Below are 13095 nucleotides of genomic sequence, written 5' to 3'. Positions count from 1 at the left end.
TGTGTGACATTATTTTGCTTGCTCTGCATTTCCTACATGTCTGGGGGCCTGCCTTCTGCATATATCTGTCTTTTCATTTGCTTCATTTGTTGTATTTTGTCTTTATTAAAACTGCTCCGAACTGCCTACCTGGTTGCTTGGCTGATTTTGCGGATTTGCTGGTTGCCTGGTTACTTACCTGCAATGGACGGGTGGGGTTGGTTGACTGGTTGCCCATTTGGCTAACTGGTTCATGCTGACGTTGTCCTCCACCATGTGGTCAACCATAGGCTGCTTACCCTCAGGTTGGTCTCAACACTACACGAAGAAAGACAGGGCTAAGGCATGAATCCTTCAGCATACCCAGAAATATTGTGTCTCGCCGTCCCAGCCTCTAACTTTGCATTTCCTCATCAGACCACCCTGCTGACGGAGAGGCCGGCATGCGTGAAGAAGGACTACTCCAACTTCATGGCGTCCTTGAACTTGCGAAACCGTTACACAGGAGAGGTAAAGCTGATCTCAAAAAGCTGCTTTTTCACGCTACTTAAAACCAGTTTTTTGTGTCGATGACCATTTCTTTAAAATTGATTTTTGTTTAGGTGATCGGTATGATTGAATTCTCTGAGGCAACTCAGAGCAAGTCAGACCTGAAAAAGTTGATGATCCTTCAGATGACCAGCGCCCTTGATAAAAAAGACCCAGAAGGCTTCACTCAGACCATGTTCAAGATGGCTGCTCTGCTTATCACAACCAAAAGTGACTGTTTCCACTTCTTCATTTTGTCTGAAGACTTCTGCCTCTGCAAGATTTTAGTTTATACTTTCCTCCAGTTGTTTTTATTTATTTATTTCCTGTTTCTTGTTGTTGTTCAGACTGTGATCAGCAACTGCTGCACCAACTGTGCTGGTCTCCACTGAAGATGTTTACAGAACATGGCATGGAAACGGCCATCGCCTGCTGGGAATGGCTCCTGGCTGCACACAACGGAGTGGAAGTGCCGGTACGTTCTCCGCTCTGAGTGAATTGGATAACGAGGAAGAGCAAAAGAGAGAAGAATGTAAAAAAAAAAAAATGAACTGCTTTTCCTGTCTTCATAGTTCATGCGTGAGATGGCGGGGGCTTGGCAGATGACGGTGGAGTTGAAGATGGGTTTGTTTTCGGAGACTAAAGTGGAAGCCGGACCTTTAGCTGTGTCAGAGGAGAGTCAGCCAACACCCTGTGCTCCTGATGTCATCCCGCACTTTCTTTGGATCGAGGTTCGTCACAAATCGATGAAGACATGATCCGTTCTAAGCTTCTACAAGCTCCAAAAGACTTCTACTTACTACTTACTAAAAGAGATTAAAACCAAATATCACTGCCGCCCCTGAAAGACCCACTCCAGTCATCTTTTGATCTATTATAAAAGCGTTCCCAGAGGTCTTCTAATTATGGTTTTGCCGTTTTAAGCCAAAATTTAAGACAACACAACAAAACCTGTGTTCTTTTTTTAGGAAATGGTTTCTGCAGAACGGCAGTAGTTCAATAGAAATTGACCCCTGAGTTTTGGGCAGGACTGTAGGTGTGGAAAAAGTCCGTCCCCACTTTTCCATTCCCCCATTTGTTTATACTTTCCCCCGCTAGCTTACAGCCCTTTACTGGTGAAACAAAAATGGAGAGCATTTATGGAGTTTGCAGCTGAACAGTTTTAAGCCAGATGCCAACTCTGACGAGGAAAACCAAGACATTTATGGATCTAGTCATTTGCAAGTGGATTCACAACGGTTTGAATAAAAAAATACTCAGGAATGCAAGTTTTAGCTTAATTTTCTTGAATATACTGTAAAAAAAAGCCACGATAACATGTTAAAAACACTAAAAACACAATTATCTTCTGAGTGGATTTTTATCTGTTAGGTTTAAAACGTGTGTGGTGTGATGTAAAACAAATTAGAAGAGTTTATAAATGAGATATGTTCTGATTATTGTTAACTTTTGTCGTTTATATCGGCCCAAAACAAGCCCACTCAATGGATTTGTAACCTGTTGTGTTTTTAAACAAGGTTTTTCTTATTTTTTAAAATGTTTTATGTAGACACATAAGGCTCAGAAGTAGGCTTTTAAATTACAAGTGTTTTAAAGATCAAACTTTAAAGTTTTTTTTTATTGAAAAAAGATACAGTGGGGCAAAAAAGTATTTAGTCAGCCACCAATTGTGCAAGTTCTCCTACCTAAAAAGATGAGAGAAGCATGTAATTTTCATCAAAGGTAAACCTCAACTATGAGAGACAAAATGAGAAACAAAATCCAGAAAATCACATTGTCTGATTTTTAAACATTTTTTTTGTAAAAGGAGCAAAGGAAATAAAAGGGGTAACAGGTTACAGACAGAAACCATCAACAATTACACAACAAAGTCTAAAAACAAGCAGCATAATTATTTTAAAATCACCTCTTAGTGATCATCAGAAGCTTAGAAACGCACCACATATGAAATACAACAAAAATGTGATCCATTAGTTAGAACAATAATGTGGTGTTTACTGTAAAACTAAAAGGACTGCTCTTCCTTCAGTTCCTGGTGCAGCGGTTTGAGATAGCCAAGTACAGCAGTGAAGACCAGGTGGAGATTTTCACATCGATTCTACAGAGATCTCTGTCTCTCAGTGTGGGAGGATCCAAAAGCAGCCTGAACCGCCATGTTGCCGCCATTGGACCAAGATTCAGGTATCATTTCTTCTCCTGCCTCTGGCTAAGGCAGACAGACGGGTTACATTTAAATTTCCTGAATCCTGTGCTGGTGTTTCTTCATTTGAAGACTGCTGACTCTGGGCTTGAATCTGCTGCACGCTGACATTGTGACAAACACAACCATCAGAAATGTCCTTCGAGAGAAGATTTACTCCACCGCTTTTGATTACTTCAGGTAAAACAGTAAAAAGAAGCTCTCTCCGAACAAGTTTTTTTAAAGCTTGTTCCCCAACACTGCGGTCATCTTTCTTCTCCTACAGCGGGGCTCCCAAATTTCCCACTCAGACAGACAAACGGTTGAGAGAGGACATTAGCATAATGATAAAGTTCTACACCTGCCTGCAGTCTGACAAGAAGTATCTGGCGGCCAACCAGCTGGTCCCCCAAGGTAGAGAATTTAGAAAACTCTGAATCTTGCTGCCTATTCATTTTTATTTCCCTGTTGACGAAAAAGGTTTTTCGTTCAGATCTTCAAGATATGTCGGTGAACAGCCTGTCGGTACTTGCTGTAGCAGACAGCCGTGGCAGTCTGGACGTAGCTGTAGGACAGAGACAGCAGGTTCTTCAAGGGTGGATCAACACATACCCTCTGTCCTCTGGGATGTCCACCTTATCCAAGAAATCAGGTAAACCTCTCAGCACGGTGACATGCTTGGGTTCATCTGAGGGAAACTCTGACTCCATCTGTTCCTCATAGGCTGATCATTCTGCTATGAGGTGACTTGTGTATTTCTCCTCTGTTCTAGGGCTTTCTAAAAAGAACAACAGAGGTTCTCAGCTCCATAAATACTACATGAAACGAAGGACTTTGCTGCTGGCTCTGCTGGTATTTATGGCGTTATTTTACAAGTACAATAAAAAAAAAAAGTCTACACCTCGAGCTTAAACCTGCATCTTCCCCTTCAGGCCAGTGAAATCGAGCGACTGACAACATGGTACAACCCGTTATCCTCTCCAGAACTTGCCATTGCCACTGAGCAGTCGGTAGAGACCAGCATTGCTAACTGGAGATCCAAATACATCAGCCTGACTGAAAAACAGTGGAAGGACACTGTCAACTTGGCCTGGAGTATATCGCCTTACCTGGCTCTGCAGTTGCCCACCAGGTTCTCAACAAAACGCCCTACTCCTTCCCTACAAAGAGTTTAACATACAAATCTAGAAGAGTTCTACTATTATGTTTGAAGCTTTTGAAGTATGTGATGTTTTCAAAAAGCTTAAGTTGATATTCAATTTCTCTGGTGGGACTTCCTTCACACGTGGAAGTGACTGATGAATTCTTACTGAAGTTCTGGGCCCAAACAGTGAAAGCAACAACCACTTTCCAGTTTAAATCCCTTTTTCTATTTTTAATATTTGGTTTTATCTTTTTAATAAAACGTATTAATTTGCTGATTCTAAAATGAAGATGCGTCTTCAGACCTTTACTAAAGGATTTAACACACAGGAGAGTTTTTTTTTTTAGTTTGACTTTGTTTGTGTGCTTTTTTTAGATTTAAAAACACAGAGTCCATCGCCTCTGAGGTGACTCGTCTTGTGCGTATGGATCCGGCTGCTGTGTGCAACGTTCCTGAGGCCATTAAGGTGAGATCCTGTAGTTTAAACTGCAAAGAGAAGTGATGTAGTAGCAGTCTTACAGCAGTTTAGCTTTAAATCATGTTTTTATGGGTTTTTCGGTTCATTTTCCATCTAGAAAGGGCAAAAATCTTTTATAATAATGAGAAAACTGGCTTAGCAGTTTGTTGTTTTGTTGTTATAATAGCGGTAGGCAATGTGGGATCTGAACCTGTGAACATTCAATCAGCGGTGCTCCAAAGCTGCCTCTTTGTGGTGAAGCTCTGGCTTTTTCCTTGCCTTCATTTTATTTTAAAGAGTTTTTGAAGTTCCTGTTGCTGCACATCTGCTTCAACCTTTTTGTGAGGTGAACAGAAGAAAACTGTTTTATTCTTCTGAATAAATGTCATTTATTAGGGATTTTTTTGTCATTGTAGTAAAACTTCTGATATGAAATATTACTTGTAATGATTCTGTTTAGTTCTTCATCTAATGAGCCTCACTCGTCTAAAAATAAGGAGCAAATCTCTCGTCAAACAACCCCATTCAGCAGACAATCAGTTTGACATGAGTTTTCTCTCTCGTGCCTTAGTCATGAGCATCACTATCTGAGGACACTAGTCTGCACAGCACCACATTCATCAATGATCATCCTGTTGGTCTTAACTTTGGTGTTTTCCCTCAGTTCCTTGTGACGTGGCACACGATTGATGCCGACTCCCCAGAGCTGAGTCACATCCTGTGCTGGGCCCCTGCAGACCCTCCAACCGGGCTGTCCTACTTCTCCTCCATGTACCCTCCTCATCCTCTCACCGCTCAGTATGGGGTCAAAGTGCTTCGCTCCTTTCCTCCAGTAGGCACACAAACACAGACAGTGGTTTATTTATTTATTAACTATTTATGATCAGAGCTTTTTGATATATATATTTATTCATTCTCTTTTTTTAATAGGATGCCATTTTGTTTTACATTCCTCAAATAGTCCAGGCCCTCCGTTACGACAAGGTGAACCCTTCATTTTCCAACGCTTTGATTCTGTTTTACTTCTTCAATTTGAGCGATTTTCTCATTTCCTGTAAATGCAGATGGGTTATGTCAGAGAGTACATCCTCTGGGCCGCCCAAAAGTCTCAACTGTTGGCTCACCAATTCATCTGGAACATGAAGACCAACATTTACCAGGATGAGGAAGGAAACCTAAAAGACCGTGAGTCTGGTCAAGCACGAGGAGAGCGAGGCCTCCAAGTGTCACCCACCTTGATCCTGTTGTGTGTGTGTGTGTGTGTGTGTGTGTGTGTGTGTCATCGCAGCGGACATCGGACAGCTGCTGGAAGAGATGGTGGAGGAGATCACCGGTTCTCTCTCTGGTCCAGCCAAAGCTTTTTACCAGGGAGAGTTTGACTTCTTCAACAAGATTACCAATGTGTCGGCCATTATCAAGTACGCCCACACTCAATGTGAATGGCTTTGTGATGACATAAACATTGACTGTGGAGGTTTTGGTTTATCTTTCCATCTGGTTTTTATAGCCATTTAGATTCAGAGTGCAGACTTGCTTTTGGCTTATTTAAAGACCATAGAGGTGTAACGATTCCTTTCAACAGATCTATTTATATCATAATTAATGGTTGCCGATACGATTCTTAGTCGATATTGGTTCATTTTATATGATACGATTAACTGGCCTAAAATCGATCCAGGACGTCTTTAGCCGAAAAATTCTAAACATGCTAGCGAGGCCCGATGGCTTCAGCGGGACTGACATTAGTCTCTGCTACTGCAGCTACTAGAATAGTCTATTCTATTCAGAATAGAATAGATCAGATCTTGTTTTGTCATTGTCATTGTCACAGGCACAATGAAATTAAAAGTGTTTCTTGGTCCGTGCAACACTCTAACGTAACCCATGGTACAAAAAAAGTACAACTAAAAATCATAAATAATGGAAAAAAGGTTTTTATAATGGTGTTGGTCGATTTGATTAGTGGCTTGCCTCAGACAGACCGATCTATAAATTCATTGATTTATAGGACTATAAAGCAATGAATCACTACTCCTCTACTAGACCTATGATTCCCACAGGTGTTGGTTCTCTCTTCCCCAGAACCATGGCTTTAGTTATTTGAGATTTTACAGACATGTAAACCGTGAGATTCACCTGGTTTTATGATGAGCATTAAAACAGTTTTGATGCAGGATCTTTTTTACTTTTATTTTATGGACCTGTGCAAATAATATTTATTGTGCTGCAGTCAAACACAAATCCATTGTACTCTATGGCTCTAAACTTTATCAACAATACTTAAACTTTTTATCGTAATGAAACTTGCCATCTTCTCTGTGATCACACTGATGTTTATGAGGAGATGTACCCTCCCGTGAGTCTGATGTTTTGTTCTGTTCTGCTGTTGGTTCATTAAACCGTTAGATGATCTCCTGTCGTTCTGATTAGGCCTCACTCTGGTAAACACTGCGCTCTACCGCCTCTGCGTCTGACTTTCTGCCCTCCAGAGCGTTTCGTGTCGTTTGATGAATTGTTTTGTGACATCTTCTACCTGGAAAGTGTTTTGCCAGACCTCTTGGGGGCGGCAGATTCCCTTTTGCCCTCATTAGGCCTGTAATTGCAACAATCCAGGGGAGGAACCTTCAGTGTCTCTTGGCGTCCACTACCCATCACTTCATTCTCCACTGACTGGTCTCTGTGACCAACACCATAGCCAGGCTGTCACTTTTATTCAGGAGTCATTCTGTGAGATGCTTGCAAATGAGTCCAAAGTGTGGAAATACTGTCTTCAGATTTGTTTTTCCTTGTCTTTATTAGGCCTTTTCCCAAAGGGGAGGAGAGGAAAAAAGCCTGTCTGGAGGCCCTGTCTCAGATTAAAGTTCAGCCTGGCTGTTATCTCCCCAGTAACCCAGAAGCCATAGTTTTAGACATAGACTACAAGTCTGGAACTCCCATGCAGAGGTGAGTTCGAATGAACCAACAACCCCTTTGTTCTCAGAGGAGGTTGAGGTTATATTGTTATACAAAGTAAAAAATAAAATAAATTTAATTTCATTTTGAAGTTGGTCAATTGCAAGGATTTGATGGAAAAGATTAACAGCAAAAAAAACTAATAGCAAAATGACTTTTTGATATAACTTTTAATGCTTTTCTTTCCAAATCCCTTTTGCAATTTTTTTTAAAAACTTACCCTGAAGTACAAATCACTCAACGCAAAAGCATATTAAAGATCACGATTAAAAAAAAAAAAACAATAAAACAGCACTATTGCATTTACAAGATCAAAACTTAATTCCAGAAGTCAAAACATAATTCCAAAAACACAAAACGTAATTCTAAAGTAAATAAATAAAACAAAATGTAATTTCCAAAAATCAAAATGAAATGTTAAAAATATAAAACAAATTAAGAAACGGAAAAGGTTGGTACTATGGGACATAACTGATTGGATGATGACGTTTGCTTGCCTTTACAACCGGACGTTATTTAGCATGGGAATATCTTCAGAAAGAAGATATTTCTTTAGGTTTCTGGCCACGCCCACTGCAAAAGTTCCACAGTTCAGGCAAAACATCTGCTGCTTTCTCTCTTATTAAAAAACTCAACTCATCATCCAATCAGTGATTGCTTTCTTATTTTGTGTTTTCATTATATTATTTGTTTTCTTTTTCTAACTGTTATGATCCTTAATACATTTTGCATTGGGTGATTTGTCGATGGGATTTGCACTTCAGGGCCACTGTGGTTACTTAACATAATAAAATCCCTAAAACTCTGATGATTTTCTGTTCTTTGTTTTGTTTTCAGTGCTGCCAAAGCTCCATACTTGGCTAAGTTCAAAGTTAGAAGATGTGGAGTCAGTGAGCTGGAAAAACAAGGTACTCCTGGGCCGCTTCGTGCGATAACCCTCCGTACTCTGCTGCACAAACTCAGTGTGTTTCTGTTTTTTCACGAATAAATCCTCACAGGTCTGCAGAGTCACTCGAATCCTGTGGATGAAGAAAAGAGCGAGGAAGAGGCCAAGAAGATCTGCTGGCAGGCAGCCATCTTTAAAGTTGGAGATGACTGCAGACAGGTGTCTCACAACTGACAAACCTCATGAATGTTTGACTTGTTTTAGCCACAGGCATTTTTGTTGTTAAGCCTTTGTGTACTGTGGCTACAGGACATGCTGGCTCTTCAGATTATCAGCCTCTTTAAGAACATCTTCCAGCTGGTGGGGCTAGATCTCTACGTGTTTCCTTACAGGGTGGTGGCCACTGCACCAGGGGTAAGATCCAGCATTTACAGGGTGCCTTGGTTTGAACAGGAAGCTTTTGCACAATAAAAACAGATCGAAGCAGATTCCTTATTTCAAAACTTCATAGGCAAATTAGGGCGGTGCCATAAATCCATTTTATCAATAAAGAAAATTTATTTAGGGGAAATGTGGATTTTTTTTCACCCCCCCAACACTCTTGGGCTTCCATTGTTCCGAGTAAAGTCACCTTGCTTGTTTCGTAATGCACAGATATTAAAAGAGCAACTAGGCCCAAAAAACCTTTATTTACAAGCTGTCAGTTTGTCGCTTTTGATTGTACTTTGTTTTGACTTCAGTGTGGAGTCATCGAGTGCATCCCTGACTGCAAATCTCGTGACCAGCTGGGCCGACAGACAGACTTCGGCATGTATGACTACTTCAGGAACCAGTATGGAGATGAGTCCACCCTGGCATTTCAGAAGGTAGAAGTCCCCTAGCCTCATGCAGTCATTTCCATGTCAGTTGGGGATAAAACGTTTTCTCCTCCACTGTGATCACTTGTTCTGAAAGTTCTGCCCCACATTTCCTCCTGTTGCCTTTCCAGGCGCGCTACAACTTCATCCGCAGTATGGCAGCTTACAGCTTACTGCTCTTCCTGCTCCAAATCAAAGACAGACACAATGGCAACATCATGCTGGACAGCAAGGGACACCTCATCCACATTGGTGTGTTTTATCTTCTATTTTAAACTTTAGATAATGGAATTATGATTCAGATTTATGGTTTCCACAAGGGATGCCACAGTTATCAGTTTAAAACCGAAGCATATGTCACATCATCGAACTGAATTGTGGGGAAAGTCAATCGTGGCATCCCTACTGTTTACATTGAAACACATGTTGTACTGAACTTATTGTTTCCACAAGGCTTAGTATAACCCAGGGGTCTGCAACCTTCAACACCTTACTGTTCAACACTCTGTAACAACAAACATGAACGTGCGCGCACCCCCAACACTTGTGCGCCCTCTTACTCTCACGCAGTCCTTTCTCTTACACACACAGCCTGCCGACACACATACACATACTCATTTTACACCTATATAGTTAGTTCATTAGTTAGATAGGTAGTGGTTAGTTGTTACTGTTATTTGTTTATAAAGAGTAGTGCGTTGTAATTATGAATTGTATTCATTTGCGATGCGGCCGTCGGGGGATTTTGTATTCTGCTACGGCGGGGTTGGGGGTGGGGGTGGGCTTCATCACTGTGGTGATCCAAAATCCCACACCGTCACAACTGTAGTTTATATCTTGTGGGACACAAGAAAAAGCGACTTTTCCAGTACCGATAGCAGAACCGTTAAGGTCAGATCTTATGGAGACTGTGGTCTTGAAGAATGTTGCCCTGGGGCTCATTTAATACTGGGGCTCAATACCCATCCCTAGTCTTAAGTGGGAATTCTGGCTGTGCTTACTGACCTCAAATAGATTTTCTGTGGTACGTGGCTTTCAAAGAACTGTCAGAATGTTAAATTTGGTAAACCATGAAGCTGCACTGCTTTATGGATTGTTGGAGCATTATGGGTACTATAATTAGGAGCTTGGCGCAATGATACGTACAGCGCTTCAACTGTTTGTTAACGAGTTGAACAGCGTTTGACTAGTTTGACTATTTTGTTTTTCTTAATGCGTTGTTTAGTCAGAATAAAACCTTACTTTTAAAATAAAATAAAAATTGCATTTTCTTCAACCTGAGAGCCACAATAGAGGAGTAAAAGAGCCACATGTGCCTCCGGAGCCTCAGGCTGCAGACCCCTGGTATAAACTAACTGAAAGCTCTTTCCTCATTCTTATTTGTTTGTTAGCCAATAAAAAAAAAGAGTTTTTCTGAGTTTTCTAGTTGTTTTATTGGTTTTTCGCAATACATAAAGTTCATATCAAACTGAAGCAAAATCATGACACAAAAATCGAGGTTTGAACCAAACTGTGGTGAAAGTGAATTGTTGCATCCTTAGTTTGCAGCATCTTTCTGCTTGATGGTGGTGGATCATAAGTTGCTGTGTTTTCGTGTGTTCTCTCAGACTTTGGCTTCATGTTTGAAAGTTCTCCTGGCGGGAACTTGGGCTGGGAGCCAGATATCAAGCTCACCGATGAGATGGTGATGATCATGGGCGGGAAGATGGAGGCGACACCTTTCAAGTGGTTCATGGAGATGTGTGTGAGGGGTTACCTGGCTGTCAGGTGAGTGTTGAGGTTCTAAAGTAACTACTATAGAAAAGTTGAAGCTAAACACACATTCTTCTGTGAATTAGGCCATACATGGATGCCGTGGTCTCCTTAGTCAACCTGATGCTGGACACTGGCCTTCCCTGCTTCCGAGGGCAGACCATCAAACTACTCAAGTAAGTCAATTGTGCCTGTGAAGCTATGTACACACCGGGCATGTGTGGTGCATTCAAGGAACGCGCTGAACATAGAATTGTGAATGTGTTTTTGGCATGTGGTGATCACACCAGACTGTCGCTACCTGATACTAGTGCATGTACCTACAGTTGGAAGAGGCTTAGTCTAAATTGTCACGTTTACATAGATTTTTTATTGAAAGTTTACTCTGAACGCAAGTTTCCGAGCCCGGTGGGAAGGTAGCATCTGTGGGGGGTTTTTGCAGAGAGGTGAGGAGGTAGGTTGATAGCTATTGTTGCCAACTGTGTTTTTTCTCCACATGTAGGCAACGATTCAACCCTGGTTTGAGTGAAAAAGATGCCGCTGCCTTCATCATCAAAGTCATCCAGAACTGTTTCCTCAGCAACAGGTCACCTATGTTTATTTATTTTCTTTTTTTTTTCTCAGAAAGTTTTTGTCTGACGGCATTTCCCCCTTTGTTCTGTTTCCAGGAGTCGAACCTACGACATGATCCAGTATTACCAGAATCAGATTCCATACTAAACGTTTGTGCCTGAGCATGTTTGATGGTGCAGTGTGTGTGCCTTTGTTAAATTCACCTCAGTGAACGTCGCGCTTCACTGTTTCTGCTCATTTGTTAGGTGGTTTTGCCTTTTTTCTTTTGAAACAAAATAAGTGTCCACAATTGTTCTCGATTCCTCTATTTATTTTTGAAAATTGATGTTGTTGCTCTTGATCATTAAACTATTGCACTACCATCTTCAGAGAACTTCATGAAAGACTCTTGATGATCTGCACGTTCGGTTAATTATTTATTCAAGTTTGTGCAAATTTGTAATGGAAGCAATGTTTGTGAATGTAAATGATTTTGATTATAGATGTGGGCGCATATGGACTCTAGAGAAGTAGACCAGTTTCCGTTCTAACCAATGAGGCCTCCTTACCATCTTGTACTTGACTGTACTACTGTGCTTGTTCTTCCGTTGACCAGTGACTTATTTAATCTTCAGCATGGTACTCTGCTTGTAATTACCTGTCAGACTTGACTGCCTGGAAATGTGTGCATTTTGGAGTTTTATATTGCCAGTTTTGACGGTGGATGATGCTCACAAGCTCCAGGAAACACTGAGACTCACTTTGTACAGTTGCAACAGCAGAAGGGGATTGCCCTTTTTACCATAATAATAATTTATTATTATTAAAAGCTTGCATTGAGGCACGGTTTAAATGTTTGGCAGTTGCATGGGGCATCGACTTCGGTGTCGCTTGTGTCAAATGTGGCTTTTTCTAAAGTGTCTTTACTGAGTGCTTTGCCCTGAGTCCACGCATAACTTGAGCCTCCATGTTGTTGCTGGTTTTAAAAACTTCTTTGTAAATTTGTACCATGACCCATTTTCTGTCCCCTTTTCTATAATCATGCCTTTTGAATGAGATTGCACATGGGATCAATTAAAGAACTTTTAATTTCAAATGTGTTTATGCCTTCTTTTTTTTTTTTAAGAAAAGCAAAAATGTAATATAAGATGACCTGATGAAGTTAAAAATGAGCAACAGAAACGGCATACAATGGATTAATTCTTGTAGACATGCAAATTTAACCCTTGTGCTATCCTAGGCACTTTAACATTGGGAGTTGGGTCATCTAGACCCACTAGACAGTGCGCTAAACCTTTGTTCTTCAATGATATGTGATCTACACTGGTGTCCATGGATTACATGAAATCCTCTTCACCTTTATCCACCTTTGTCATGGTAGGGATAACATGCCAATGTAAGGATCGGGTCATCTGGACCCCTTAGGATAGTCAAATATTTTAGACCAATATCCAGAACCAGAAAGTAGGAGACGGTGTACCTCTGATTCTTTACATCTGTCACATAAAGGAGAAACAGAAGGATAAAGGCTGTGCAGCTTAACCTTTGGGTAACACAAACGATGGACAATCTTAAATAGAATGAGTTGATCCTCAGTTAAGTGAACCTTGGCTAAGCATTTATGCAAGTCATTTATAATCTAGCTATTCAATATTTACAATAATTAAATTGTAACAGTGTTATATTTCTCTGCATACCGTTAATTCATCTTCCTTTTGACGGCAGAACATACACGTTCTGTTCAAATTAAATTACACACGCTATATCAATAAAGATCCCCCACTGCAGCATGGTTACTTGAATTTAGAG

General features: G+C 40.8%; 1 protein-coding gene across 3 annotated transcripts in view; it reads left to right on the top strand.

The window, feature by feature from the left end:
• LOC101154784 (phosphatidylinositol 4-kinase alpha) overlaps nucleotides 1-12382 on the top strand; it is a 31395-nt gene extending 19013 nt beyond the window's left edge. For 2 of the 3 annotated variants that reach the window (XM_023958259.1, XM_023958258.1), the window contains exons 30-55: nucleotides 270-284; nucleotides 397-489; nucleotides 582-738; nucleotides 855-982; nucleotides 1080-1238; nucleotides 2537-2688; nucleotides 2780-2887; nucleotides 2973-3100; nucleotides 3180-3338; nucleotides 3459-3538; nucleotides 3619-3818; nucleotides 4206-4296; nucleotides 4952-5119; nucleotides 5218-5271; nucleotides 5352-5472; nucleotides 5576-5705; nucleotides 7087-7230; nucleotides 8077-8147; nucleotides 8238-8344; nucleotides 8435-8539; nucleotides 8866-8991; nucleotides 9114-9234; nucleotides 10590-10749; nucleotides 10821-10910; nucleotides 11237-11320; nucleotides 11403-12382. In XM_023958259.1, coding sequence (XP_023814027.1) covers nucleotides 270-284; nucleotides 397-489; nucleotides 582-738; nucleotides 855-982; nucleotides 1080-1238; nucleotides 2537-2688; nucleotides 2780-2887; nucleotides 2973-3100; nucleotides 3180-3338; nucleotides 3459-3538; nucleotides 3619-3818; nucleotides 4206-4296; nucleotides 4952-5119; nucleotides 5218-5271; nucleotides 5352-5472; nucleotides 5576-5705; nucleotides 7087-7230; nucleotides 8077-8147; nucleotides 8238-8344; nucleotides 8435-8539; nucleotides 8866-8991; nucleotides 9114-9234; nucleotides 10590-10749; nucleotides 10821-10910; nucleotides 11237-11320; nucleotides 11403-11454 — 3003 coding nt within the window. In that variant the 3' untranslated portion in view covers nucleotides 11455-12382. The remainder of the gene's footprint in view (nucleotides 1-269; nucleotides 285-396; nucleotides 490-581; nucleotides 739-854; nucleotides 983-1079; nucleotides 1239-2536; nucleotides 2689-2779; nucleotides 2888-2972; nucleotides 3101-3179; nucleotides 3339-3458; nucleotides 3539-3618; nucleotides 3819-4205; nucleotides 4297-4951; nucleotides 5120-5217; nucleotides 5272-5351; nucleotides 5473-5575; nucleotides 5706-7086; nucleotides 7231-8076; nucleotides 8148-8237; nucleotides 8345-8434; nucleotides 8540-8865; nucleotides 8992-9113; nucleotides 9235-10589; nucleotides 10750-10820; nucleotides 10911-11236; nucleotides 11321-11402) is intronic. The other variant, XM_023958260.1, reaches the window with a different exon arrangement.
• The last annotated feature ends 713 nt before the right edge of the window (nucleotides 12383-13095 follow it).

The sequence above is a fragment of the Oryzias latipes genome, chromosome 9 (assembly GCF_002234675.1).
Source record: "Oryzias latipes chromosome 9, ASM223467v1".
Taxonomy (NCBI): Eukaryota; Metazoa; Chordata; class Actinopteri; order Beloniformes; family Adrianichthyidae; genus Oryzias; species Oryzias latipes.
The sequence above is the reverse complement of the archived record's forward strand: the minus strand, read 5'-3'. Positions and strand labels throughout refer to the sequence as shown.